Below are 26,983 nucleotides of genomic sequence, written 5' to 3'. Positions count from 1 at the left end.
ATGGGTTGGATTGATGAAGCTGTTACCCTGGCTGGCCCCATCAGACAGTCCACTCCTGGCACGAGGAGAGACCGTTGCCAAGTATCTGGGTCAGAAACAAAGGCCCTGCTCCTCTCTGAGAAAGGGCCGAGTAGGGAGAGAGAGGAGAGAGAACACAGGAGAGAAGTGCAAGCAAACAAAACGGCTTTAGAAAACATGGTGCTTCTCCACGTGAATCAATATTCCAGGCCTGTCCTCCCTATTGAGCAATGAGGCCAACAAAAAAGGGGGAACAAGTTTGGGGATGGATGGTGGGCAAGGAAGGGGGGTCATTACAGGGTTAGAATCCCATTGGTGCCTGAGAGAGAACCAACCTCTATGTGTTTTCGTGTGAGTAACAGCCCTGTAACATACTGAAACAACCTGGCAGTGGACAACATCAGACTCTGGACACTGGACTGTGGTGAGTGTCAAAAAGGATCTATTTACTTAGATGGGACTTTGCTTCTGGGATTTTGATCACATTAATGCTACTGTCACTTCAGATTTTCAGATACAAACCAATAACTGAGAATGAGTTAACCTGGTGCTTGTACTTGGAAAAAATACTTGCACTAAATAACTTCTACTAGATACCACTTGAAGATGTCTTTGTCCTGCCATCTGGATACAGTTCCTACAGAGAAGTAGCCACCACTCTACAGAGGGTTTCACTAAAATGATGGCAGAAGAACAACAGTTGGGTCATGGAAGGAAAGCTTGGAAAGTTTCACATCCTATTAATTTTTTTACACTGAGTTTAGTAAAAATCAATCTAGAAAAAAAATCCTGGCATGCTGCACTACCGCAGATGGCCAAGTGTTTGCAGAACTAGAGGAACCACAAAAAGGGATGAGCTCGGGGAGCTGGCGACCCGCCAGTGGGAGGGAGGGCCTTTTGGATGTTTGTTGTATGTCTTGGATGCGCAAAAGCACAGTAGGCTCTATTTTACCCAAGAAACATCCATTGACGGCGAAAAGATTTTAACTCCTGACAAAATAAGGCATGAACGTGTCTAATATTACACTAAATACCCTGTTCTCATTTCATCTTGCGCTCAGAATCCTTGTGCTGCATTGGTGGGGAGCCTGCAAAGGTATGATGGACGCAAAACTCAAGTGGCTCATTGTTGCCCAGCTCTTGCTGACTGACTGCTGCCGCTCCCAGGTAGACGTTCCACGGGGTCTGGAAAGCACAGCGTCTCAGAACACACGTGTGAGAGAGGGTGGAAAAGGAGAGGATGCGTCACACCTCCCTGGACCTCCTCTGGAGCCTGGCTTTCCATCTGGGGCTGATGAGGCAAAGATTCAGTCCGCTCATCGCCTAGTAATGACTGTCGCAGGCCTGCTACAGGGGAAAATGCGACTTGCCCTGCAGGGTAATGCCAGCTGTGAAGACCTCCTGGCCGCTGCCACCCTTGAGAAGCCTTCTGCTCTTTTCCTCCGTGAGCTGCTGGGGCTCTCTTTGGTGCCTGTGCTGGTGGCTGAAAACTGCCCCCAAGAGGCCCAAACCCTGGTGCTGCAGCTCTTTGACCTGCTGGGTGTTGGAGACACTGAGGAGCTACTGTTGGACCTGGAGGACCTCATGGAGAGAAGCAGCCAGCCACGGGTCACCGGTGCCCCGGGGAGAGAGCGATCGCAGCACCACATCGAGGCCATCATGTTCAACATCCAGCAGCTGGCAAAAACAGGCGTGAGCAATGAGGAGACACGGGACATGGATCGTGGGACACAAGGGGGACACGGGGAGTGCCAAGGCTGGACTAGGGTGAATGGGACCTCACTGTTGGGGGAAGCAGTCGAGGAAGAAGGGGAAGTAGCAGAGGCCGTGCGTGTGTGTGAGAGTCTCGGAGCTCGCTGTGCTGGCGTGTCTCTTGGCGAGGCTTCTGGCCTGTACCGAGCGGTGCTGAGGAAGGGGAGCCGCATCGTACCCTGTGAGGACTCCGAATGCTGGATCCGGGAGTGCCAGGGAACAAGGGCTGGCCGTGCCCGTCGCAGCGCACAGAGGAACTGTGTCAACAAGAGAGAGGAGCGCATATACAGTGTGGTGGAATGGATCCCAGCTGTGAGCACCCTCTACAGCCTGGGGACCGCGGTCTACTACGCGTCAGTCAACTGCTCTGAGACAGCCAAGGAGAGGGCCATCCTGAGTGCCGTGGACCTAGGCACTGACGCTCTCATGGCCGTCACGGGAGGCACGGTGGGCGTGGCCGGCTATGCGCTGGGGGCCGGTGTGAAAACGGGCGTGAAAGCCGGAATCAAGTATCTCCTCAATAACATGAAGCATGAGGAGGACGTCATTGTAAACCAGAACATCTGGTCAGCGTCCATCTCTGTTGAGTAACATTTTCTGCACAGGTACTCTAAGTCACGAAAAAAGGGAGTTGCGTTTTTTTTTTGTCCACTTTTGGACTTGCTGATTGAAAACGCTCAATATTCTGAAAATCAAAGCAATTTCAGTTGCCTCTTGGTTCCTCACTCAAGTCAGAACTTTGTAAAGTAACAATTCATTCAACGAACAGTTATTTGTATTCAATTTTTAACAAGCATGGAAGGAAGAAATCCTGTTATGCTGTCAAGTTAAATTACAGTTTATAAGGAAGTGGACCTTATAAGCAAATATTCTGATTAATTTTAATCTTCGATTTTTGCGTAAACCAACTCATTGCACAATGCAACCCTGGGGACCTAAAAAGACTAGCAGATTGTGCAACGTGAGATTCAAATATGCAAGTCATCTTACATTTTAGCTGGCAGTGCTGCCATTTACGGATCGTGTAAAATATTTTAAAACAATGCATATCAGGAACAACAAAACATTGATGGGTATGCTGCAATCTTCCTGCTTACTCATGTTACTTCTGTCTACATCTATTAAAGTGCCGTACCTGCTGGTGGTACTTTCGCAAAACAAATTGCAAGCTTTTATATAAATGCAGGATATGACGACAGCTCTCCATTAAAAAATACTGCATGTAGTACTAATATTAAATTAATATTTAAAAGATAAATACATGTTAAATACTAAGCAACCACGTTTGATTTCGAAAACTTCAGTCGCAAGAAACAGAAATATTTGTTTTAGCCCCTAAGAAGGTGTATGTGTGTCTGTGTAATTGAACGTTGCATAAATTTCCAGCATGATTCCAAATTAACTGTACTGGGTAGTGACGGTGCTCTCTCTTTCCGACATTCAGGGACCTTTAGACTATTGCAAGAGTTTAGTATTGCACGCATGTCAGAATGTGATCCTGGTGTACTTTACTGAAGCTTTGTGATTTAAAATGAACACACCGTTTTGTTGACAGCGAATATTTGTCTAATTACATTCATTTAGCTGATGCTTTTCTCCAAAGCAACTTATACTGTTAGTCTACCTACCATTTCGTACCCATCTACACAGCTGGGTAATTTTACGGTAAGTACATTTCTCAGGGGTACTATAGCTGAAGGTGGGAATAAAACCTGCAACCTTAGGGTCCAAAGGCAAGAGCGCTATCCACTATGCTACCAGCTGCCTTACTGTACCTGTGCATACTGTATTAGCTTACCACAGTAAAGCAAACCATGCATGATGAGTAGATCACCTTTATTACTGTACAGTAGTACCAGAGATTAATCATATTTGTAGTTTATCCTTTTAAACTGATACACCACTACTTGCATAAAGAAAAAAAGGCTTCATCATTATTGTCAAATGTTATTTACTAGAGTTCACTGCTATATCTCTCCACTGTACGTATTCATTTTCAAACCTAATAACTGATCCATAAAATGAGAAACATGAACATTTATCGGATATATCAGTTTTACAAACACCACATTAAGATATATAGCCTACTACCACGTAATCCCAAAATAAATATAGTACTTTCCGAGTAAACCATTAACTGTGTATGTATCATAGCTGTGGAAAGGTGTGATTCTCTGTCTGTAGGCGGAATAATTTGCTTTTTCTCATTTTACACTGGTAAACGCAAATTGTATGTGCATAACAGTGTTATCAAATAAAACATCTGACGACTTTTGCCTCTGCAGAATTTTTTTTGTGTGTAACAGAAATGGCACCAATGTCAAACGTGTCAAGCCACGAAAAGCTAGAAAGAAGAAAAGGTAAACAATGAGACACGTGTCAAGTCCAAGTGACCCTTCGTCCGGCACCGTCTTCTCTGCGCGAGCCTGGGCGCGCGCCTTTCTTTCTACGCATCATCACACGACACGGCCCTGTCACTCCGGCTTAGAAGGTAAAATCGGTTAAGAAAGATTAACGATAACAGTAATAACGCAGATGAAGATATAAAAGTCCGAAGACAGCGTGCAATCATCGTTTTTAGCTAACAGTTGTGAATTTCGCGATCTCTTTTTTCCGATTCGCCTGACATACTGATACTTCCCGAGCGTCACTTTCGCCACGTCACTCCTAGGAAATCGGCCTCTACGAGTCGAAAGTTTCTAAACACGCTGTTCTCTCAAGTACTCACTCCCTCTGCTGAACGGACGTCACGTCGACGTCCCGCCTCGCTCTCCGATTGACAAGTAACTCGTCCACTCATAGTGACAACGTTGCGGCGCGATTAACCAATGATCATCCAGAAACTGCAAGCGCTGAGGAAAAGCCGAGGCTCATGTAGAATCCATGTTGGCTCAAATGAAGTCTTTAATAACGGCTTTAAACCCTGCATCAGTGAAACAAAATGGTGTCGATATAAGGCGAGCAAATTGGAATATGGGCGGGATATGCTGAGGATGGAGAGCCAATAAAACTATAGATCAGCCCGGTTACCAAAAACTGCAGCGAAGGGAGTGAAGCTAATAGAAGTGCAATGTCTTCTTCAAAAGTAGCAGGGAGGTGTTGACGGTCAAGCTCAGGTACAGGTTCAGTCTGTTTTGTGCGGGCATGTCAAAAATAGCGACACGGTTTTAGCTACAAAAAGCGTCACCGAGAAACAGTTCACTAGAGAGAAGAAGGCGGCCATATTTTCATGTAAGTTTATTGTTGTTCATCGCGCCTACTAGTATTTGCGCTCACTCAGCGACGTGTCAGCGCTTATTTTTTTTTTTATTTTGCAGTTTTGGACCCCGTGTGTGTAGACCTGTTTTCGTGTTAGCTCGCGTGCCATCCATTGTTGCGAGCGGCTGCGGTATAATCATGTCCGCGTGACGCACTGTCTGTGTCTGTGTTTGTCTCGCGCTCTCCGCGTGCGCGTCACTGTTGTGGCCCAGGCGCGACGAAACCTGTCGGCCCTGCGGTCCTCCCTCTGTGTTCTGTCCCCCTTACCCGTGTGTTTGTGTGTGTTGACAGATCATGATGACATGTGATGTTTGGCTTAACCCGGCCTTTGGAATGCGTGTGTTTGTGCACGTGCCCTCGCTCGGGTCCCTCCCTGTTCCTTCTTTTGCGCGCACTGTCACTGTGTGTGCGCGTATTGTTCTCGGTGATCGTCGCTTCTTTGGAGAAAAGCGTCTGCTAAATGAATAAATCATAATTGTAAATGACTCTGTGTGTGTGTGTGCGCTAGGATGAGCCAGTGGGAGCGGCTGCAGCAGCTGGACTCCGTGTACCTGCAGAAGGTGGACGAGCTGTACAGCCAGGAGGAGCTGCCCATGGACGTGCGACACTACCTGGCGCACTGGATAGAGAGCCAGGACTGGTGAGGAGGACAAAACAAGGCTGTGCTCCACATGGCCCACGAATTGGCTTCACACCCAAAACATATCTCTGTATTGTGATTTCGCACTTTACATTTTCGGTGTTTAGTCCCGTAAAGCTGCTGTGCAACGATGTTTACCAAAAAAAAAGTGCTGTGTACATATAAAAACTAAGTTCTGGTGGGCAATTTGCAGAATTGATCAAAGACATCTGAATATTTGTACTTAACCCATGTGAACACTGCAAGCCTTTACTCGCATCCAGTTGCTGTTGTATGGCATTTCCTAGTTACAGCACCTCTGTGTGTGTGTGTGTGTCTCTCTCTCTCTCTCTGTCTGTCTGTCTGTCTGTCAGGGCGCGAGCGTCACAAGACATGTCTGTGGCTAGCATTCTTTTCCAGGTCCTCCTGGAAGAACTGGACAAGCAACACAGCCGTTTTGTGCAGGAGGGCAAGACCTTCCTGCAGCAATGCAAATTCCGCCGCTTCAAGCACAACTTCCAGGTCCGCTCACAAACGTCTCCCGGAATGCCGCGGTCACCCTAGCCGGACAGGAACAGAGCTGCTGTAGGGGATACAAATTCGCAACGCCGAGTCAAATTTTAAAAACGTGAAGTACATTTATTCATTTAACAGACACTTTGCTCCAAAGCGGCGTACATCTCATAGAAAATACATGTGCATTACATTAACGGAAGGAGACACTTAGATGCAATTGCATGATTCCAAGGTACAGTTGGTTTATTTCCAGCATATGAACAATTCCTAATCGCATTATTTTTTTTGAAACATTTACATTACATAAGTAACTGTGTGAAGGTTTATGTTTAACAGTTGTGATCTCAAAGTTATAGAGCGTGAGCATTTACACATTAGTAAAGTACATGATGTTACTGTCACTTCACTGCCCTCTTTGAAGCATATTTGGTATGACTTTTCACAGAGGTACCAGGAGCAGCCTCACAATTTAGCCAACATTATCCTGTGGTTCATGATGAAAGAGAGAGACATCCTGCAGTCTGCTCAGCTGGCTGAACAGGTGAGGAGGTGGTGGCGGTGGCAAAGCTGTGCCGCAGTGCACTGCTCTGAACTCTGTTAACTGTTCCCTGCGGCATAGAAGACAAATCACTTTCTTGTCCTTGCTTAGACTCCTTACTGTGGTACCCAGCATGTGCCCTGGCACAGTGCAGTCCAAGTACCTTGCTTAGTGGTACTACAACTGGATTGTGTCCAAAGACAGCAGCTCTAACCGTGATGCTACCAGCTGTCCCAGTCGAGGGTAGTCTTAGAGTTTAGAAGTTATATAACTATGACCACTAAATCAAGTGTCAACCAGCATCTATACACCAGTACTGGCTCTGCTGCACGAACGCTCCAAGTCCTCTTTAACAGCAATAATGAACCTGACCGTCATCAGCCAGGTGTGGCCAAAAATTCCAAAGGTGAATGTGGCCACGGTGTGTCCCGCATGACATGTTTATTCATTCTGCACTGAACCTAGCTGATCATAAAAGCTTGTTACCTGGGTGATTTTTTTTTTTTTTTGCCTGTCCCAACGATCCCTTTGCTTTATTGTAGGTAACAATGTGTTTGCACTCTTTGTTTCCTGCCTTACTGATTGGTGGCCACCTGTATTTGCGGCTGAGTTGGGAGACGTGGCTCATGCATCTAAAGATACGTTCCCTCTTGATCCCAGGTGCAGCTGCTCCAGGTCACACAAAACACCGTCGAAACGGACAACCAGAGAAATATCGGAAGCCTGATGTCCAACCTTAGGACCAAAGTGCAGGTGGGCCACACCGCTGATCATCAGGGTTGTGCCATTTTTCGTTCACTTCATTGAAAGTATACCTGTCTCTCACCTAATGGGGTTAATTAGTTCTGTGAAATCACCTTGTTAGGAAAATTCCCATAAATATTATTTCTGATTTATCTTTGGATTTTTTTTTTTTTTTCTTTTTGATGTAACTGTCTCTACCTTTTCAGTCTTTCCCACTGCCTAACGCACTTCATTTTCAACCTTTAAAGGAGACATTTTGATAAGTCGACATGGATATTTATGATATGAAGAAATAAAGTTCATGACCATCCCCTATGTATTTGTTTTGTAATCATTTGATGTGTCATATCCATTAATATTTATTCACTGAGCATACACTTTTTTTCCAAAGCGACTTACAATGAATACATGACTTAACTTAATAAATGACTTACCTTTACATTTATTCATTTACCGGGTGCTTTTCTCCAAAGTTGTATTGTTCTCCGAGATGAACATCAAAGTGCATTACACAACAGGAAGAGAAATCTGGATGCAGACTTGTAGTGCTAGATAATATTGCCTACAGTCAGTCACTTATTTATACACCTATGTAACTCACACACTCATACAATGGGCAATTTATATATGCTATGATTATTTCCAGGGTCATTTAGAGGTCAATCCACTAGATTTAGAAAGAAAATAGACTGACACCACTGAGGAACAAAAATGTTTTAAAGCACTAAGTGTGTACCTGCATGTTAAAACAGGATGTGAGGATGCTCTGCTGTGTATTAATATGGTATACCCAATAGTGATGTCCTTAAAAGGCGTGAATGCGTTTAATCCAACTTCAAAAATGTTAGCATCGTTATTTTTGGAATGTTTATATATGTATCGTCTTGGAATAATGAGTAATTTTAAAAGGACAATTTTGTAATTAAGATTGTTGTTATTCATAAAGACAGATTCACATGAAGTTTCACATTTACTTTTGACTATAACCATGTATTCTGTAAATGCGTGTCTGGTCTGCAGGGGATGGAGCACAACATCAAATCCTTAGAGGAGCAGCAAGACGAGTTTGACTTCAAATATCAGACACGCATGATGGAAGGTGGTGAATCACTCTTCCCTTTTCCAAATTAGTTTTTGTCACCTTTGTCCAGACTTAGAGTACTGCTCTCCCTCTCTCTGTGTATGTGAAAGGTAAATGACCTCACAGTTTCCACAGTTCACTAATTGTTGGTTTTGTTGTGTAAAGTAATACCTTTGCTATTTATGCTTATATTACTAAACCAACATTTGTATAAACTTTGCTTTAAATTCATTAATAAATTTAGTGTTTTTTTATTTTTATTATAAATTGTGAAATTTTTTTATGTGCTCCAGAGACAAGTTGCAATGGCTGCCACATAATTATTGTCACTGTTACGACGCTCTCTGCTGAATGTTACGGAGAAATGACTGCTAGACAGTTAAGCGTTAAATTAATACACACAATAAATGCATTATCTTAGAAGATAATTGGCCATGACATTTTAGTTGTTTCAGATGCATTCTGTGCAGGAAGTGTCCAGCCATGAGCTTTGGAAAAGGCTGCCTGTCATCCAGCGGACATGTGACTGTGGTGCTCACTGTCCCCACAGGGAATATAAATGCAGAGCAACATGCTCAGCAAATGAAGATCCTACAGCACCTGCTCAACAGACTCAACAGCTCCAGGAAGGTGAGATCTCAGGTCATGTATCTCTCTCAAAACAAGTCCTTGGTCACAGGACTACCATTTTCTACAAAATTTCTGCACAAAGATTCTTAATTTGAGTTCAGTCAGCTTGGAAGGTCTTTTATTAGCTAGGACTAAATTGCAGTGCATAGTTCAGTTTTGTGTGTGTGTGTGTGTGTGTGTGTGTGTGTGTGTGTGTGTGTGTGTGTGTGAGATATATATACATATACACATACATACTACATAGCCAAAAGTATGTGGACACCTGACCATCATACCTTTGAGGTTGTTGGACATCCTGTTCCGAAGCCATGGACGTTAATATGGAGTTGCCTTCGGCTATGACGGTCTCCACTCTTTTGGGAAGGCTTTCCACAAAATTTTGCAGTGTGTCTTTGGGAATTTGTGCCCATTCAGCCAAAAGAGCATTTGTGAGGTTAGGCGCTGATGTTAGACAAGAAGACCTGGCTCAGATTCTGTGTTGCAGTTCATCCCAACGATGTTCAGTAGGGCTGAGGTCAGGACTCTGTGCAGACCACTCAAGTTCCTCCCCACCAAACTTGTTAAACCAGGTCTTCGTGGACCTGGATTTGTACACAAAGGGCACAGTCATGCTGGAACAGAAAAGGGCCTTCCGCATACTTGCCACAAAGTTGGAAGCACACAATTGTCTAAAATGTCTTTGTATGCTGTAGCATTGATAGTACTCTTCACTGGAACTAAAGTACTTAGCCCCAACCCTCAAAAACAGCCCCAGACCATCATCCTTCCTCCACCAAACTTTACAGTAGGCATTATGCATTCTGATAGGTAGTGTTCTCCTGGCATCTGGCAAACCCAAATTCGTCCATCAGACTGCTAGATAATGAAGTGTGATTCATCACTCCACAGAACACATTTCCACTACTTCAGTCCAGTGGTGGCATGCTTTAAACCGCTCCAGGCATTTGGGCAAATGAGTGAACCTGCAAACATGCGGAAACAAGCAGAATGACACAAAATAAGTAGGATAAGTTATAGCAAAAATTATGCGTAGTTAAAAAAGGTAGAAACCTCAAAACATCACAGGAGAGAAAGCAAAACTCCTAAAATCTCCTAAGCTGGTAAAGGGGGAAAATGTCAGGGGCTCCTGGGCCACCAGCATCTTCCAGGGGTTTAACCTGCTATAACTGTCTGTCTTTGTTTCTCTCTCTCGCCTCTTTCTTTCTTTGGATCTGTCTGATTAGTTGCTGATGTCTGACTTGACGGAGGTGCTGGGCCTGGCTGAGCAGCTGCTCACAGTTTTGGTCAACGTGGAATTGCCAGAGTGGAAAAGGAGGCAGCAGAAATTCTGCATTGGAGCCAGAGAGGATGTCCAGTTGCAGTTGCTGGAGAGCTGGTACATTACACCCCCCACAGTGTGCTGCAATTTATTTTTATATGGGTCAGCAGGTATTTTAGTTCTGATAGCTGTTTCATCATAATCTGAAAGTTGCGGGTTTGAGTACTTTAGTGCGGGAACAGCTAACAGTGTAGTGGATAGAGCTGTTGTCTTTGAATCCAAAGTTGAAGGTCAAATCCTGCCTCCTGCTGGAGTACAGACGTGTTGCTTGACGACGGGGATATGGTCTGAGAAATGCGTTAGGCGATTTTGTTGTCGTTTGAACATCGTAGTGTACTTATACAAACCTAGATGCTTTAGCCTCCATGCAGGTAAGCTTGTTTTACAGTAAACTTTTTATACGTAGAAAGAGTACACTAGTAAGTACAGTATAGTAAATGCATGAACCAGTAACATAGGTGTTTATCAATTTCAAGTATGATGTATTGTACATAACTGTATGTGCTATACGGGCAGTCTCTGCCTTACAAACGTCTGACTTGCGTACAACCCGTAGTTACGAACCACCCCCTTACTGACTGGAAGGGTTTTTTTTTTTTTTTTTTTTTTTTTTTTTTTTTTGGCTCACCCTTAAGTAACAATCAAATGAAAACTTCATAGTGAAGCCTATTATATAAAAAAAAAAATCAGTTGCTGTACATACAATGGTTTGTAATAACAAACGGGCGTTACTTTGCCGCACGCATCAAGCATTGCGCGACTGTAGCGGTTTGTCAGCTCGTGGGTGTGTGAGCTCAAGGTAGGACAAAAACTTTGTTCTTTACAGTTGGACTGTTACGCCCACGACCTCGCCCCGAACGTCCACACTTGCCCGAAATCAGAGCAGCAGGGTATTAAGAAGCCGCACCTGCACACCCTGATTGCGGAATTTCATTTAGAGAAACCCATCTTTCCAGCGTTTTCAAGCGAATCATTGACCGCCTACCCAGCTGTCCTTCCTTCTCCCCGTTCCCGACACTTGCATTACATCCTCGACTACAACATCGGATTCTCTCCAAGACCCACGTTTGTGCATCGACCGACCCACACCTGTCCCCGACCACAAATCTTGCCTGCTCCCTTGTGTACCAACTCTAAAAATCTGGCGATTGGGTCCGCACACGCACCTGAGTCTCCTGCCCGCTCAGTATAAGACGGACCACATTGCTGTTAAGTGTCTCGTGTGTTACTGTATTTGGCTTTCATTTTTTTTTTTTACCCTCCTAACCATAGCACCAAACTGTAAATATGATGCAAGTGCTGCTGATGCATCAAAGGAAAGGAAAATGAGCACGATTGAACCTAGAATGGAAATTAAAAAAAAAAAGGTGAAATGCCAATGAAGATTGAAAAAGCGATTGAAGTTTCTTTATTGTTTTCATACCTACCGACACACAACATTCTCTCTCCTCCTCCCTCTCTATTATATATATTTTATATAGATATATAAACAGTGTAGTTACATTTAAAGCTGTATTATGTTAGATGTTTGTGTATCGAAGTTTCTTTAATGTTTTGTATGTATAGAAAGTTACACAATATACTATATTCTAAGACAAATATTTGACTTTTTTTTTTTTTTTTTTTTTTTAGATACCAGCCGCACCTAACAGTTCTGACTTGCATAAAAATCCGGCGTAAAGACAGACTTAGGAACGGAACTCATTCGTAATTTGGGCACTGCCTGTACTTTTATACGACTGGCAGTGTGTAGGTTTGTTTACACCAGCACTACCACAAACACGAGTAACACGTTGCGCTGTGACGTCGCTAGCCGATGAGAATTTTTCAGCTCAATATAACCTTATGGGACCAGCATCGTATACGCAGTCAGTCGTTAAGCGGCGCATGACCGTACACTTGAGCAATGTACTTGCACTAAATTGCTCCAGTAAGCTTTCCAGGCTGTATAAATCAGTAAAGAAATGTAGGTACGTTAACAGTGGAGTTGTTTTAGAGAAAAATTTGCTGAATGAATAAATGTAACTGTGCTCTTGACCAGTGTACTTTCCCTGAATGGATACGGTAAGAATACTCTGCTGTACAAGTAGGTACATAATTGTCATGTATTGTACAGACTGAACACTAAATTTCCTTGGTCAAATTTCTTAGTAACATGAGAAGTAATAATGATACTTGAAGTTTTGTTGTGATGCATTTTGTACAGTTTATGTGTACGTGTTCGTGTGCGTTTCACGTCTCACGCCTGAAGGTTGTCCATTTTCACCATGGTGCCTTATGTTTGGATACAGGTTCACCAGTGAGGCAGAATGCCTCTTCCAGGTGAGGAAGTTCCTGAAGAAGGTAGAGGAACTCACAGCGAAGGTGTCCTATGAGAACGACCCCTTTAAGATACAGAAACCAGCTCTGCAGAACAAGGTGGACTCCCTGCTCACCACGTTGCTGAAGAGGTAGAACACAGGAGTACTTACTCCTCACGATGAAGCTTTAATGATTCCCCCCCGACCTGACACGTGTCTCTTGTTTTTCCAGTGCTTTGGTCGTGGAGAGCCAGCCCTCCATGCCACAGGGGAGGGGGCCACTGGTACTGCGTACCAATGTGCAGTTCTCTGTTAAAATCCGGTGGGTTTCGTTGTTCGCAGCAAGGTCTTGCACACATCATGCCGCTTCGTTGACTTGGTTTCATATAGTCCAACTTGGTTAAGTGCCTGAGGATACTTTTATGTGAAGTAACGTTCACTATTCCTGTGTAGTAAATGAATGTATTACAGGTTATATTCTGGAAAAATTTCTCAAGAAATACTGAAGTTTGTTCTTTTGATGTCCTTCATGTCCATGCACACCATCATGATCACCTTCACACGTAGAAGTAAACCTTAAACATGTACCAAGTAAAATGTGAATATGTAGTAAAATGTAAACGTGCAGCAAGGTACTTGTCCTCAACCAATTGAAATACAATCGTTTATCTTCAGACAATAGGTTTACGTGCAATTATAGTTTGGCATATCATTTATATTACATTTATTCATTTAGCAAACACTTTTTTCCAAAAAATGATGTATATCTATAGAAAAAAAAGCAATGTGTGCATTATGTTAGCAGGAAGAGATACTTATATTTATTCACTTAATAGATGCTTTTCTCCAAAGAAACTCACAATGGATAATATGTCATGCTACTATCCCATACACCTTATTCACCATGGAACACACTTGCTCTGTGGCACTCGCACACTATGGGGGAAACCTGAACAGCACGTTTTTGGACTGTGGGAGGAAACCCACACAGACACAGGGAGAACGTGCAAACTCCGCACAGACTCAACAAGCTTCGAACCCACGTTCTCTCGCACCATACGGGTGCTGTGAGACAACAGTGCTGCTAGGCTGCCCAGCCACAGAGCTCTGCTTCTAAAGTACAGTTAGTGTTTTACTCTCCATCATATAACCCAATGTACATCACCCAAGTAGCTGCATGAAACTTTATCCGAAATATCACTCACCTAGGGGCAGATGATAGTATAGTGGTTAGAGCTTCTACCTTTGGGTCCAAAAGTTGCAGGTTTGATCCCCATCTTTCCCTGTAGTACCCTTGAGCAAGGTACTTATTCTGAACTGCTCTGGTAAAATTACACAGTTGTCTAAGGGGTAAATAATTGTAAGTTGCTTTGGAGAAAAGCGTCAGCTAAATTTAAGTATCTTTTTTTTATTATTATTATTAAAAAATTCACAGAAATGTGCAGCGTATGACAAAATTTGTATTTATTTTTTCTTGTAGGCTCCTTGTTAAAGTGCCCGAGCTGAACCACGTAATGAAAGTCACAGTTTCCATGGATAGGTACCTATGTGTAACTGGCTCTGTCACACTCTCTCTATATCTTCTCCTGTTACTGTAAGGCTTGTCTTATCTAAACAACTGCACTGTGCAACTCATTTACTGGCATTTAGGCTTACATTCATCACACATCACCCATTTCTGACCTGGTAGTGTTTGTACATTAGCATTCATTCACTTGACAGGCTGCATTCCTCTAAAATGATGTACAGTGACTACTATGCAGTGTGTAACTGGCACTCTTTTCCACAGTGAGTTACAGTGCTAGATATACTACAGTAAACTTGCCGCAGTCATACACCCATCTATACAGCACAGCGATGTAACACACACACACACACACACACACACACACATTGTTGGACAGTTCAGAGTTAAAATTCCAGCTGAAACATGCGGAGGAAACCCGTGTGAACACAGGGAGGACATGCAGACTCCACGTAGAGAGAGCAGGGTTCGAAACCATAACCAGTCGTGCACCCCACGGCACTGTGAGACATCAGCACTATCTTCTGCCATGCATTTCAGTTTTGAATCCTCTGTCATTAGGCTGAATATGTGGTTTTGATTGTACGGTGTGTACATTCTGTGAGCTGAAATTGTTTCTTTGCCTCTTTTAGCGACGCCCCGCAGATTAAAGGGTGAGCATGCCATTCATCTGTTGCTGTCATGACTAGTTAAAGCAAAACAGCAAATAATCTGCATGTATTACTCAGGAAAAGAGGTATTTGTTTGCGAAGTAATGTCAGTATGGTACTAGCCTTGTTTAAATGATAGGAAATGAAAACATGAGGCATGCAAAACATTGTACAAGCTTTCTGCATTATTGTACTTCTCATTGTATCTAAGCACACAGTGAAGCACTAAAATGTAGTTTCGGTGATTAACATGTCGTACACTCTAGGTATCGAAGATTCAATGTGTTGGGCAACAGCACCAAGGCCCTGAACATGATAGAAAGCAATAATGGTGGCATGGTGGCTGATTTCAGACATCTGGTGAGTTTTTATTTTATTTTTTATTTTTTTTTTATTATTAAATATAGCCTGGGGTGGGTTTTGTGCCCGTGCATTCCAGATTTCTTTAAAGGACCTACTAATTTGTAGGACTGCATTCACTGGTTGGTTGAAGATTCGTACGTAATTAATCAGAATCAGCTTTTCGGTCTTTCTGTGCAACGCTCTCTCCTTTTTGTTCCCATCTTTCTTACCCCAGACTCTGAAGGAAAAGAAAGCAGGAGGCGGGGGCAAAGGAGTGAATGATGTGAGTTGTGGTACCCATTTTGACACAAACTGCATAAATTGTACATCCACACACTGCCTCTATACACTGTACATCACATCTGTACACACTGCGTTAAAATTGTTGAAATATAGCTGGTTAGAATTTTTTTTTTTTTTTTTTTTTTTCCTTCCAATTTTCAAACTAGTCTTAGTTTTAAGAAGTAGGCTTAACTGTGCTGCTGGTAGTGTAGTGGTTAGAGCTAGTGCCTTTAAACCCAACGCTGGTAGGTTTCGAATCTGACGTGTAATTTGCTCCATTAAAAATGACCCAGCTGTATAAATGAGTAATAACTGTAAGTATCTCAATATTGTGAACTGCTTTGGAGAAAAGTCTCGGCTAAATGAATAAATGTAAATTGTGACGGCGCTATTTGAACTCGTCGTGTTTTAATGGAGAAGTGGATTGTGTGGTTTCCTCACGACATTTTAATGTGCCGCAGCTCTCGCTTTGTGTGACCGAGGAGCTACACGTCATGTGCTTTGAGACAGTGTTCGTTCTGCATGGGTTGTCTGTCAGTCTGCAGGTGGGTCTTCCTGTCTTTCTGTGCTCCCTTGCTAATCCCAATATTCTATTTTTGAGCGATAGTTGTGCAGTCTAACTGAAATAATGAACAAAAAAAAAACAAGGTTAGGTTCCAAGAAATGTAATAGTGCATCTGCCCCTGTATGCAGACGACCTCGCTTCCAGTGGTCATCACCTCCGGTACCAGCCAACAGCAGAGTGCCTGGGCCTCAATACTGTGGTTCAACATGCTGTGCACAGACGCTGGGGTATGAGGTCACTACAGAGCATTTCTGCATGACATGCAAATTACATGCCACATTTTAACTGACTGGCCGCCAGTCTGAGTGGTAACTAATTTGTAGTGGTAAGAAAACAGCTCATCAGGTGCTGATTCATTACTACACATTGGACATGCGTTGTGTATCGCAGGTCGTGAGATGAGCCCTGTTTTAATTTGGACCCCCCCCCCCCCCCCCCCTTTTTTTTTTTAACTGTCTGTGTTGTTTGTCTTTTTCAGAATGTTAACTTTTTTGCCAACTCTCCAATGGCTACTTGGCCTCAACTGGCAGAGATGCTCAGCTGGCAGTTCCTGTCCATCACAGACAGGGGACTTAACTCTGACCAGCTCCACATGATCGCCCAGAAGCTTTTCGGTTAGTGGACACGAAGGGATAAATGTATATACTGATAGCTTACCATCTGGATGATAGTCCTTCCAGATATATCATTAAGCTAATGTTCCCCCCCATTTCATAGGTCAACAGCAAAACTATGACTCTTGCCGAATTTCTTGGAGCAAATTTTCTAAGGTGAGGTGTTTTTTTTTCCACTGATATTTTGTGCAGTGTCTTCCTTTTAGTTTCTACTATGTTTTTAGTTAAAGTCTAAATCTCAAAATACGCTTGCATCTAATCTACATGACAGATGTGTTATTTGACTGTGCAGACCTTTTTGTGTTCAGTTAGTGTTAGCCTGCAACATGTGCTATTCTGCAGCTTCCTCAATAAAAATTATTGCCTAAGTGATGCAAACTATCCTAGCATTTTCTGAATTGTTGGGGCACCGCAGCAATCTGGGCAAGTTGTTTACATGCATAGAGCGAGGTGCTTTCTTTTATCCTTGAGTGATATAAACACTCTTCTAAATGTTTGTAAAGATATGGGTAATTCCAGTTTTTAAACAATAAGACAATCTCTTAGTACATGAACGTAAGCGGAAATGCCATTTTGTCACACTTTATCCAACCTTGTTTTCCAGGAGAACGTCCCCAACACAAACTTCTCCTTTTATGTTTGGTTTGATGGGATCCTTATGCTCGTGAAGAACTATCTTGAGAACCTCTGGAATGACGGGTATTAACTACATCAGTGCTACATTACATTTGTTATGCTTTGTTGGGAAATTTCTTGACAATAAAGCGGTCAGGTGATGGTAGTTATTTTCGAAGTTAAAATTAGATCTCAAATGCAAAAAATACTCTTCCTTCTTGGTGAGATGAAGCAAAAAAACTTGAGGCCATTAGGCTTTCTGTGATTTGCTGTTGTAAGGTGCCTCATCACTGACTCTTGTTTTCCAGCTATATTATGGGTTTTGTGAGCAAAGGCAAGGAGAAATCGCTCCTGAAAAAGATGCAATCGGGGACTTTCCTACTGAGGTTCAGTGAGAGCATAAGAGATGGTGGCATCACCTTTTCCTGGATTGAGTACTTTGATGATGGTGAGTCTACAGTGTGGTGGATGCCTTGGTGCTCAAGAACCTAATGACTTCAAAAGTTGCAGTAACCCTCTGCTGCATCTGAATGCTGGCTCCTCTAAATTCTCAGGGAAGCCCAACGTACGTTCAGTGCAGCCTTTCACCAAGGTGGACCTCACCCAGATCCCCTTCTCTGAGATAATCCACAATTTCCAAATTTTGGAGGCAGAAAATGTCCCAGAAAACCCCCTCAAGTTCCTCTACCCTAACATCCCCAAAGATGACGCCTTTGGGAAATACTACACAGTGAAGAGTGGAGGTGAGGAATTGGGGACCAGAATCTCATTCTGCTAATGCCGCAGGGTGTTTTCTGTGTGGCTGTGCCACCCTTCAGTTTTTTCACTTATCTTCTCTCATATTTTTGCTGATATATAAATTACAAAGTACATATGCTGGAAATAATATTTTTTTTTTTTCTCTCTTTCCCTATTTCTTACAGCCAAAAACCCATATTTAGAATACATCAAAACCAAGCTGGTCTTTGTTTCTAAAGAGTAAGTGTGTGTTGCATTGGATTTGTTTATGCCTGCATTAAGTTTTGTAATAACAGAGTTACAAGTGTTTTGCAGTCAGGGATGTTTAATACTGTATGTGTGATGGTTGTGATGTTATGTGCTGCTGACTGCAAGAAAGCAAAACGGGCAGTTATATTCCTGTCTTGACATAGCTGTAACTGTGTGCTAGTTAAACCAGAAAGGAACTAAATTAGTCATTCACCGCTTAATGACATTTCGCTTAATGACTGACCACATATACGACGGTGGTCCCATAAGATTGCAATGGAGCTGAAAAATTCTTATCGACTAGCGACGGAACTGCCGTAACGTCGTAGCGCAACGTGTTATCCGCGTGTTCGTGGTGGTGCTGGTGTAAACAAAACCTGCTGCTCTGCCAGTCGTATAAAAGTATAGCACATACAATTATGTACAGTGCATAATACTTGACAATGATGATAAACACTTGTGTTACTGGTTTATGTATTTACTGTACTGTACTTTTTATCGTTATTTTAGTACTCTTTCTACTTCTAAAAAAAGTTTACTGTTTTACAGTAAATCTGTGAATACCTTATCAGTCGTATTTTCTTTTTTTTTTTTTTTTTATATTGTCCAAAAAAGGAGATTTGAGACCATCTCAAACGACGTTTCCAGAGATTTTCTTGCAGTCGGTCTTTATTCTTGTTCATTTTTGGGTTAAGCGGAGTGCTTGGATATATTTGGGATTTTCTCCAGAGAGCGGATGCCTTCTGTGTACATGTGTATTTGAGCAGGTATTGTCACTTAGTTTGCACAGCTCCATCTGGACCATGGAGTGCTGGGTGTAATCAGATCTTTATCATTGGTTGCTTTAGGAACACATTGGAACCTAAGGCTACTATGAATTTGCTAGATGAACCTGAGGTCGAGCTGCCAGTGAACGGTCTGTGTGACGTGCATGGCGAAGAGCCAGCTGGTGAGTCTCTTGTACCCCTGGCAGCCAGAGCCATCTCTACAGATGCCTTCCAACACCTCTGGGCACACCGTGTTTTCTCTTTCATGCTGAGTTGTTTCTCTGTCATTTACCTTAGTAGGGGAAAGCGCTTGTTATCTTTCTCATTATCTAATCATTGCTATTGTATAGCATGACCGCATATTATTCTTAAATGTCCTTATGGCTCAATTCATGATAAGTGTTTATAAATGCAAGGGGGCGTGGTGGTGCAGTGGCGCAGTGGGTTGGACCGGGTCCTGCTCTCTGGTGGGTCTGAGGTTCGAGTCCCGCTTGGGGTGCCTTGCGTCGGACTGGCGTCCCGTCCTGGGTGTGTCCCCCTCCCCCTCTGGCCTTACGCCCTGTGTTGCTGGGTAGGCTCTGGTTCCCCGTGACCCCGTATGGGACAGGCGGTTCAGAAAGTGTGTGTGTGTTTACAAATGCAGTAATAAGACATGTCAGCACACTATTTAGACTTCCAATGTGTATTGTTGTGTTGTAGTCTTCCTGGCTTGGGTGTTTGTGTCATCTTCACACTTTGCCTCTACTAACTTTGAGGGAAGAAAGCTGATTCTGTTAATGATGTTCAGGAGCATGTTCATTAACAAACTTTCTGTGGTAGCAGTAAGCATGAATGCGCAACATGGCCTTTTCAAATAAGTCAGGTGCTTTAGTTATTGCACTAGTGTGCCTTCTGTTGTTCACTTTGCAAAGCTTCACAGTTTAGAATGAGAAAGAGTGCATGTCTGGGTGTCTGTGCAACTCAATGTGGACTGGTTGGAGCTCTAGTAAGCAGAAGTGCGCAGTGCTTCAAATCTGAAGGATGGAACAGTGGCACAGCGAGTAGCGCTGCTGTCTCACAGCTCCTGAGTGAGATGAGAGAATGGGTTTGATCCCCGCTCGGTCTGTGGAGTTTGCATGTTCTCCCTGTGTTTGTGTGGGTTTCCTCTGGGTGCTCTTGTTTCTTCCCACAGTCCAAAGACATGCAGTTCAGGTTCCCCCATAGTGTGTGAGTGACAGAGAGAGTGTGTTCCACTGATGTATGGATGACTGACCGAGTGTAAGTAGTGTATCTAGCAGTGTAAGTCACCACGGTGGATAAGGTGTTTGGGCTGATAACATGACATAATATGCAACAGAAGTTGCTTTGGAGAAGTGCATCTGCTAAGTGAATAAATGTAAATGAAGGGTGGAATGATCCTTATGTGGACTAAAAGCAGGATTCTTACCACTGCAGCACAAGCGGTACCTGAACGCCACATGGTTACAGAGTAGGATCGTGCCTCACCCCACATCCTTCTTTGCTGTGTCCTTTCAGATGGTTTAGAGTGGGCCTCTTGTCCTGCCTTTCTTTTGTGTGTGAAACATTAGTGATCCTTTTAGGTGTGAGGCCGTGTGCTCTGTCTCATGCCTTCTCTATCTGTTCTTTTTACCTCAGCCCCAGATGTGCTGGTACCCTCTGATGAGTTAATGAGGGAGTCTCTGCTTCTCGATCCTGGATCTGTGGAGATGCTCTGCTCTGACCTGCCCCCTGACTTTCCGTCATCTACTGAGGAGCTGGAAAAAAGTCTGCAGATGTACCTCAGTGGTGACCCCATGATCCCTGCCAGTGACTTCACGTGTCTAGACCAACCGCCCAATTTGGGTGCTTTCACCTCTGACCTTTCCCCACATGGCCACACTGTCCATATGCCTCTTTACTCCTGAGCTGGTGCTTGTGAACTGTGCCAAGAGCTGCCAGGTTGGGTAGCGGGGGGCTTTGCTCCACACTCTGCTGCTTAACTCAGTTTTACTGTACAGTGACAGTGCAGCCCATGTGTAGCGCATGTATCATGGCTGTGGAACCTGGCACTTCTGAATGGCCACAGACAACCACAGCAGTCTCTTAAGAAGGCCTCTCAAGAATCATATGTACTCAATTCATTGCGTTTTCTTCAGCTGAATTACTTTGTCTATTTTCTGACCAGTAATGTCAAGTGATAGCCCTGTGAAGTGTTCGTATAGTTTAGCAATGGGTTCATCTGAAGGTTACACTTCTACCCTGACCCCATTCGCACAGCCGCGTCCTTAAATGGCCCAGTGTACCGCTCAAAGGTACATGAGCAGGACTCCTTCGAAATGAAAACTGGCAAGCTTTTGATTGCACCCTGCCTGAGGTGCCGATTGTTCTGATGATTTAAAATAAAGGCCATGTTTAGGATAGGTTTGCACGACTTCATCTTGAACATTTTACAGAAGCGCCCTAAAATCGCGATACTCGCTATCAACTTTGAATCCGTGGAGGTGTCAGCGTAAACACAGAGCTCATCAGTCCAATGTACTCGTGCTGTAACCGCAGTCTGGCTTCTTGCATCAGCAGCACTCCTCTTCACTGCACTTGAAACAATAATAGCAGCATGATTCACAAGTACAGACACATCTACTGCATATTCAGTACTTTGCTCTTGTAGAGGGGGGGAAGAAAAAAAAAAAACATTGATTTTACCAGGAGTCTGAAAGGCAGGCTATAACTCACTTTGGAGAATCTTTCCCAGTAGAGAAGGTCATGTTTTAACTCAAGTTATGTGTGTTCTGCCGCTGTCCCCTCACCCTCAGTGTTTTTTGGTCTTAACGTGTTTTTAACTACTGAAGGTGAAAGTAAACCATGCGGATGAAAAATGAATTATGGATTGTGTCTGATTGGAAGTGAACACCTTATACTTCATCCTCCTCTCAGTGTTTTACACCGATGCAGAAGACTGGAAGGTTTTTGTCCTGCCCTACTTTTTAGTAAATTTGTGCTGTTTGGAACAAGGATTAATCTCCCTGGGAACAGATTATGTGCACTGACAGATTTGATGTTTTTTGGGTGTCTTTTTCTATTAATACACTTTACAATTAGTTCGGCAATGTTAGTATAGTCTGTGAGTGTACTGTATTTAAAAAAAAAAAAAAAAAAAAATTATGGCTTAACATCTGCCAATCTCAACATGGCAAATGTCACCCAGTTTTGTGAAGCCCATTTCTTTCCTGGGGTAGCCAATAAACTTCTCTCATATTTAAACTTATTTTGGTCTTTGCTCTTAAATGTGTGAAAATGTTTTCGAGTGAGAAGAGATGTCTATGCCGTCGTATGATTCACGTGCACAGGGTACAGTCCTGACTCTGTCCGCATGCCCCCCCCCCTTTAGTATGTAATGTGTACGCGAACACTGAAACGGAACAAGGAAGGAAGTCGCTGTGCTTGATGTGGTGCAATAGTCAAAATTTCAGTGAGTTGCTACATAAAGTCTTGTGCAAGGAATTTTTACTGCTGAAGGATGTACGTTTTTTCACTAATTATGGAATTTAAAATGAGTAAACTTTAACAATATGAGAAGTCATCTGTTAGATGATGGGTTTTCTTTGATAGAGAATCAGTCCAGATTTTTTTAGGTTTTGTAGTAAAAATATATTTATTGATGAAACTTTTACACAATGGGACAATAAAACTGTACAAAAGCGTAGTTTTTTTTTTTTTTTTTTTTTTTTTTTTTTTCCCCCCCCTCTCCCCATTTTCATGTCTTTTTCAGTTCCTTCTAAAGCAAAAAAGCGTAGCTCAGGTCTGATCATGGAAGGCAAGGTTGATAATCATATATGGTGACCTGGGCCAAGATGTCAAGAATTCTCCCATGTCTTTAGATTCCTATCTGCTCAAACCCAGACAATAGTTTAATATTAATACTTAAGTTGCTATTACTACCTGGGCTGCTGTTTTTCATCTCTGTCAATGAGGTTCCTCTGCTAAGAGCAGGAAACATTTGGAAGATAGATGGAGAAATGAGCCGCTGCAGGCTGACAATATACATTTTCAAACAAAAATTGCAGTTCCAGCTTTTAAACATCAAGTGGCTTGTAAAGGTACTGTATGCTGTCTCCTGACCATAATCATAAGACATAATTTTTCACTAATTTTGCTTAAATTCATAATGAATGGTTAGTTTTTAAACAACTTTGGTGTACACCTCCTACCTTTTTTTTTTCCTTTTTTTATTAGTTTTTTATTAGGCTACACACTTGAAACAGACCTAGACTTTGCCTGGAAGACACCGGAAGATTCTCATCGCCTACAAAGTGCTGTTACTGGCCACAAAGCGCGTGTCAGCAGGGCGCGGTAGGCCTGGCTGAACTGGCGGTTCATGGCGGCGTATAGCACGGGATTGATGCAGCTGTTGAGCCAGGTGAGGTTGGCGCAGAGCATGTGCACAACTTGCGGAGCGCGGTTGCCTCGGTCTAAGATGTTGAGCAGGATAAAGGGGACAAAGCAGCAGGTGAAGCAGACAAAGACGATGAAGCACATCCTGGTGACACGGGCGAACTCCCCATCGTCGTTCGGCGACCCAGTTGGCCCAGCTTCGAGTTTCCCTCCTTGTGATGTGGCCCTGGGACCTGGTTTTGAGATGGGATCAGAGCTATGATTGGCCTGGGGCTTCTTGGGGAGCTGGTTCTGGGCTTGTGTGATGGACCCCTCGCTGGGGCCGCTGATCTCGCTGCTGTGCGTCACCGTGCCACTGACAACACCGCTGTCACCCTCTGTGGTGTCCTCGCCACCCGCCGGCTTCTTGCGCGATGAGCGCCGGCTGAGCCTGTACTTCTGAAGTGCCCCGGCCGCCACCCTCACCCGCCGGTAAATGAGAAGGTAGAAGAGGCCCACGCAGCCGAGGCCGAGGAAGAAGTACAGGAAGAGGAGCACGGTCGTGTAGGGACGCCCACGGCTGCGGTGGAAACTGCAGGTGCACACTTGCGGGGTGAAGACGTAGAAAGGCCAGAGCGGGCCAAAGCTGGCGAGCCCCACGGCCCAAGTGGCGGATAGGAGCAGGGCCAGGCCGAGACCCGAGAAGACGCGCTGGAAGAGCGCCCGCTTCGCGATGAGGATGTAGCGGCCGGCGGCAATCAGGCAGAGGGTGAGGATTGACACCGAATTGGAGAGGAAGAGCAGCAGGCCGAAGACCCGGCACCAGCTGGCCCCACCGCGCCAGCGCAGGTACAGGTAGGAGTCAACGCTGACCGGCTGTAGGACGCTGCAGTACAACAGGTCCGCTACGGCCAGGTTCACGATGAGCACGTTGAAGGGGGTTCGCAGGCGGCGGTCGGCGACGAAGGCCAGCATGGTCAGGATGTTTCCCACCGTCCCCACCAGAGTCACCAGGGAGCCCCACAGCACGCCGAAGTAGCGGTACTCCACCACCGAGGGGTTATAGCAGGAGAACGTGGCGTTCTCCTCACCATCGCTGATGTTCATGAACATCCTGTTGGAGAAAAAGTGTGTCTAAGTCGGGGTGGCACGCACACCTTTGTCATCTTTTGGTTCTACCAGAAATCGTTCTCTGAGGCGGTGGCCAACGAGCGTGGACGAGAAGTCACGGCCGGCTCTCGGCGGCACAACCGCACCTTGACACTCGAGCAAAAGTAGGTCGCAGGCTGTCAGACGAATCTTTCTTTTTTAATGGTCAAAGCGGTGACCTCCTGTCACCCAACGAGTGCAAAAATGTGTCATTTTAATCCCGTTTTCATTCGTACGCGACACGGACCAACGTGCTGCAGCCATTCAATTTCAGTGTTTTCTGAGGCGCTAAAGCTGCGCGTTTACTGTAACTTCTGACAGTTTTTTACAAACCGAGTGAACGTGCGAGAGCAGAAAAGACAGTTCGAAGCAGGGTGAAGCAAATCTGCGAACGCTCCAATTAAATCCGTAAAATACGCGTTTTAAAACTATCTCCATTTACACCACTAATTTATTTTATTTTATTTCACCAAACTGGGCAATTTAATACCAGGTGTCTTCTCAGTTTGTGCCGCTTTGACCAGGTGCGTCGGCCGAACGATAAAATGACCGTGTAATGATGCAACTCATACTGGTACGTGAAGTTATTATATTTGCATCGTACACTGGTTGATGTAACAGTACCTTAAAGCCAAAGGAAATATCTCGGGCCACTAAGACAATGGATAAGTGCATAAACAAATTTGATGCTGACTCTGCTTTCCCAGGGTCAGTGAAGTACAAAGGATGATTAAAGCTTAACGGGTGAGTTGCGATGAGAGTGAGGAGTTTACCTGCTTCTCTTCTTTCTCGCTGGCTGCCGTCGCTCTGTGCTCCGGGGGACTGTCGCTCACGTTCGGTCCTCAGCTTTAGAAAACCCGTCGGCCGACGTCATCGGATGAGCTCGTCTGCGTCGGCGTGAGCGCTGCGCCCTAACGTTCTATTCCTGTTGCTTAATTTTGGAGGATTTCAGACAGTCTGGTGCTCATTTCTCCAGCAGGAAAGGCAATGTGTAACAGAAGGGGGAAGGAGCTCTGTGACAAGAGGGAAGTTGCCTTTTTTTTTTTTTTTTTTTCTGTCATATACAGTGAACTTGGAGATTCTTCAGTTGGTTTTATGTAGATCTCATAATTTTTTTGCTCATTATATAATTTCCACTAAAATTAATAGCCCAAGTAGTTCATTCAATTATGTGGACATTACACTTTTTTTGAAGCCTCATATTAATCCATTACCCCACACACACACACACACGTCTATAACCGCTCATCCCAAGCAGGGGATGCAGACCAGCAAACCGGAACCTCACTCAACAACACAGGGTACAGGGCCGAGGACACACCCAGGACGGGACGCCGGTCCATTAGAAGGCACCCCACGGAGGATTTGAACCCCAGACCCACCACGGAGCAGGCCCTAGCCAAACCCCCCGCACCACTGTGTCCCCCTACTCTGCTGCTGTTCATTTTCAAATGGTTGTTGCTAATTGGTGTTGCTTTCCGTTAACATGATCAGAACAAAGGGTTTTGCTACAGAATAGTGTAATAAAATGAGATTGAAGCAGATACTCCCGACTCAAATCTTCATCATTCTTGCGCCACCCCTGGTCTGGTGTTCACCTTCTGCACAGAGAGTAACACTCCGTACCTCAGCACCTCTCGCATGATGTTGCACATCAGGCCTTGGGATCCAAAGTTTTAACTCTTAAAGCCTGTTTTTCAGTCATTTATTTCAGTTCCTGAGGTCGTCGGTGTCCGGGCTAGACGTGCAAACCACAGGGGTTTCACCTTGGTACAGAATTGTTCTAAAAACATAAGACTGAACTAAACATGATCTAAATGTTTTCTCTGAGTTAAATACATTTGATGTATTTCGCCCATTTAAAAATGCTTATAACGTACACAGTATCGATTGAGGAATCTTCATTGCTACGAAGGCTGTACCATGTCACAGGCTGAACAACAGACAAGAAGTAAGAGATGGAGGAAACAGAACATGAAAGTTCCTATTGACCCAGTCAGAGAAAGAACCGCAGACCTCTCAGGTAAATAATGAAGAACTAAACGCCGTCAGTTTTGAAATGATTTATTTCCTCGTTTTGAAATCATAAAGAAGGAAGCGCTAGAGATTTTAATAATTCCTTTACAGTATACACAATCAATAGTTACTTATTACCAAGGTAGTCTCATGTTGCATTTTATACCAATAGTCATTCAGTTAAGTTTTTACTTTTAATTTACATTTATTTTTTTTTAAATCCTTTATTTACTTTATTGCAATAACGAAGAACTGCCTCTTAGTTTATGTTATGTATTGCTACAATTCGGCAAATTTCCCCTGTAAGAATTTCAGAAAAGCTTTGTTGGCATTACTAAATTCTACAA

At 43.8% G+C, this 26,983-nt stretch overlaps 3 protein-coding genes across 4 annotated transcripts; 2 read left to right on the top strand and 1 right to left on the bottom strand.

The window, feature by feature from the left end:
• Positions 1–395: 395 nt before the first annotated feature.
• Positions 396–3,042, top strand: apof (apolipoprotein F). The gene is made up of 2 exons (XM_018725675.1): positions 396–442; positions 1,080–3,042. The coding sequence occupies exon 2, from the start codon at positions 1,117–1,119 to the stop codon at positions 2,359–2,361; it is 1,245 nt and encodes a 414-aa protein (XP_018581191.1). The 5' UTR covers positions 396–442; positions 1,080–1,116; the 3' UTR covers positions 2,362–3,042.
• Positions 3,043–4,766: 1,724 nt separating this feature from the next.
• Positions 4,767–21,218, top strand: stat2 (signal transducer and activator of transcription 2). Of its 2 annotated transcripts, XM_018725673.1 has the most exons (24): positions 4,767–5,001; positions 5,537–5,668; positions 6,022–6,169; positions 6,609–6,704; positions 7,362–7,454; positions 8,466–8,544; positions 9,077–9,156; positions 10,380–10,531; positions 12,766–12,924; positions 13,007–13,096; positions 14,255–14,314; positions 14,932–14,952; positions 15,216–15,309; positions 15,527–15,574; positions 16,035–16,118; positions 16,267–16,365; positions 16,617–16,752; positions 16,856–16,908; positions 17,357–17,451; positions 17,676–17,815; positions 17,922–18,110; positions 18,291–18,345; positions 19,203–19,303; positions 20,757–21,218. In XM_018725673.1, coding segments are annotated over exons 1-24 (2,475 nt in total). In that variant the 5' UTR covers positions 4,767–4,999; the 3' UTR covers positions 21,026–21,218. The 2 variants fall into 2 exon arrangements, with proteins under 2 accessions (XP_018581189.1, XP_018581190.1); XM_018725674.1 differs by lacking the exons at positions 4,767–5,001; positions 5,537–5,668; positions 6,022–6,169 and adding an exon at positions 6,181–6,232.
• A 1,627-nt stretch (positions 21,219–22,845) lies between these two features.
• gpr84 (G protein-coupled receptor 84) lies at positions 22,846–25,836 on the bottom strand. The gene is made up of 2 exons (XM_018725824.2): positions 25,394–25,836; positions 22,846–24,585 (listed from the first exon to the last, which is right to left on the bottom strand). Exon 2 carries the CDS (start codon positions 24,582–24,584, stop codon positions 23,397–23,399), a length of 1,188 nt encoding a protein of 395 aa, XP_018581340.1. The 5' UTR covers position 24,585; positions 25,394–25,836; the 3' UTR covers positions 22,846–23,396.
• Positions 25,837–26,983: the final 1,147 nt, after the last annotated feature.

Source organism: Scleropages formosus, chromosome 22 (assembly GCF_900964775.1).
Source record: "Scleropages formosus chromosome 22, fSclFor1.1, whole genome shotgun sequence".
NCBI classification, from domain to species: Eukaryota; Metazoa; Chordata; class Actinopteri; order Osteoglossiformes; family Osteoglossidae; genus Scleropages; species Scleropages formosus.
The sequence above is the reverse complement of the archived record's forward strand: the minus strand, read 5'-3'. Positions and strand labels throughout refer to the sequence as shown.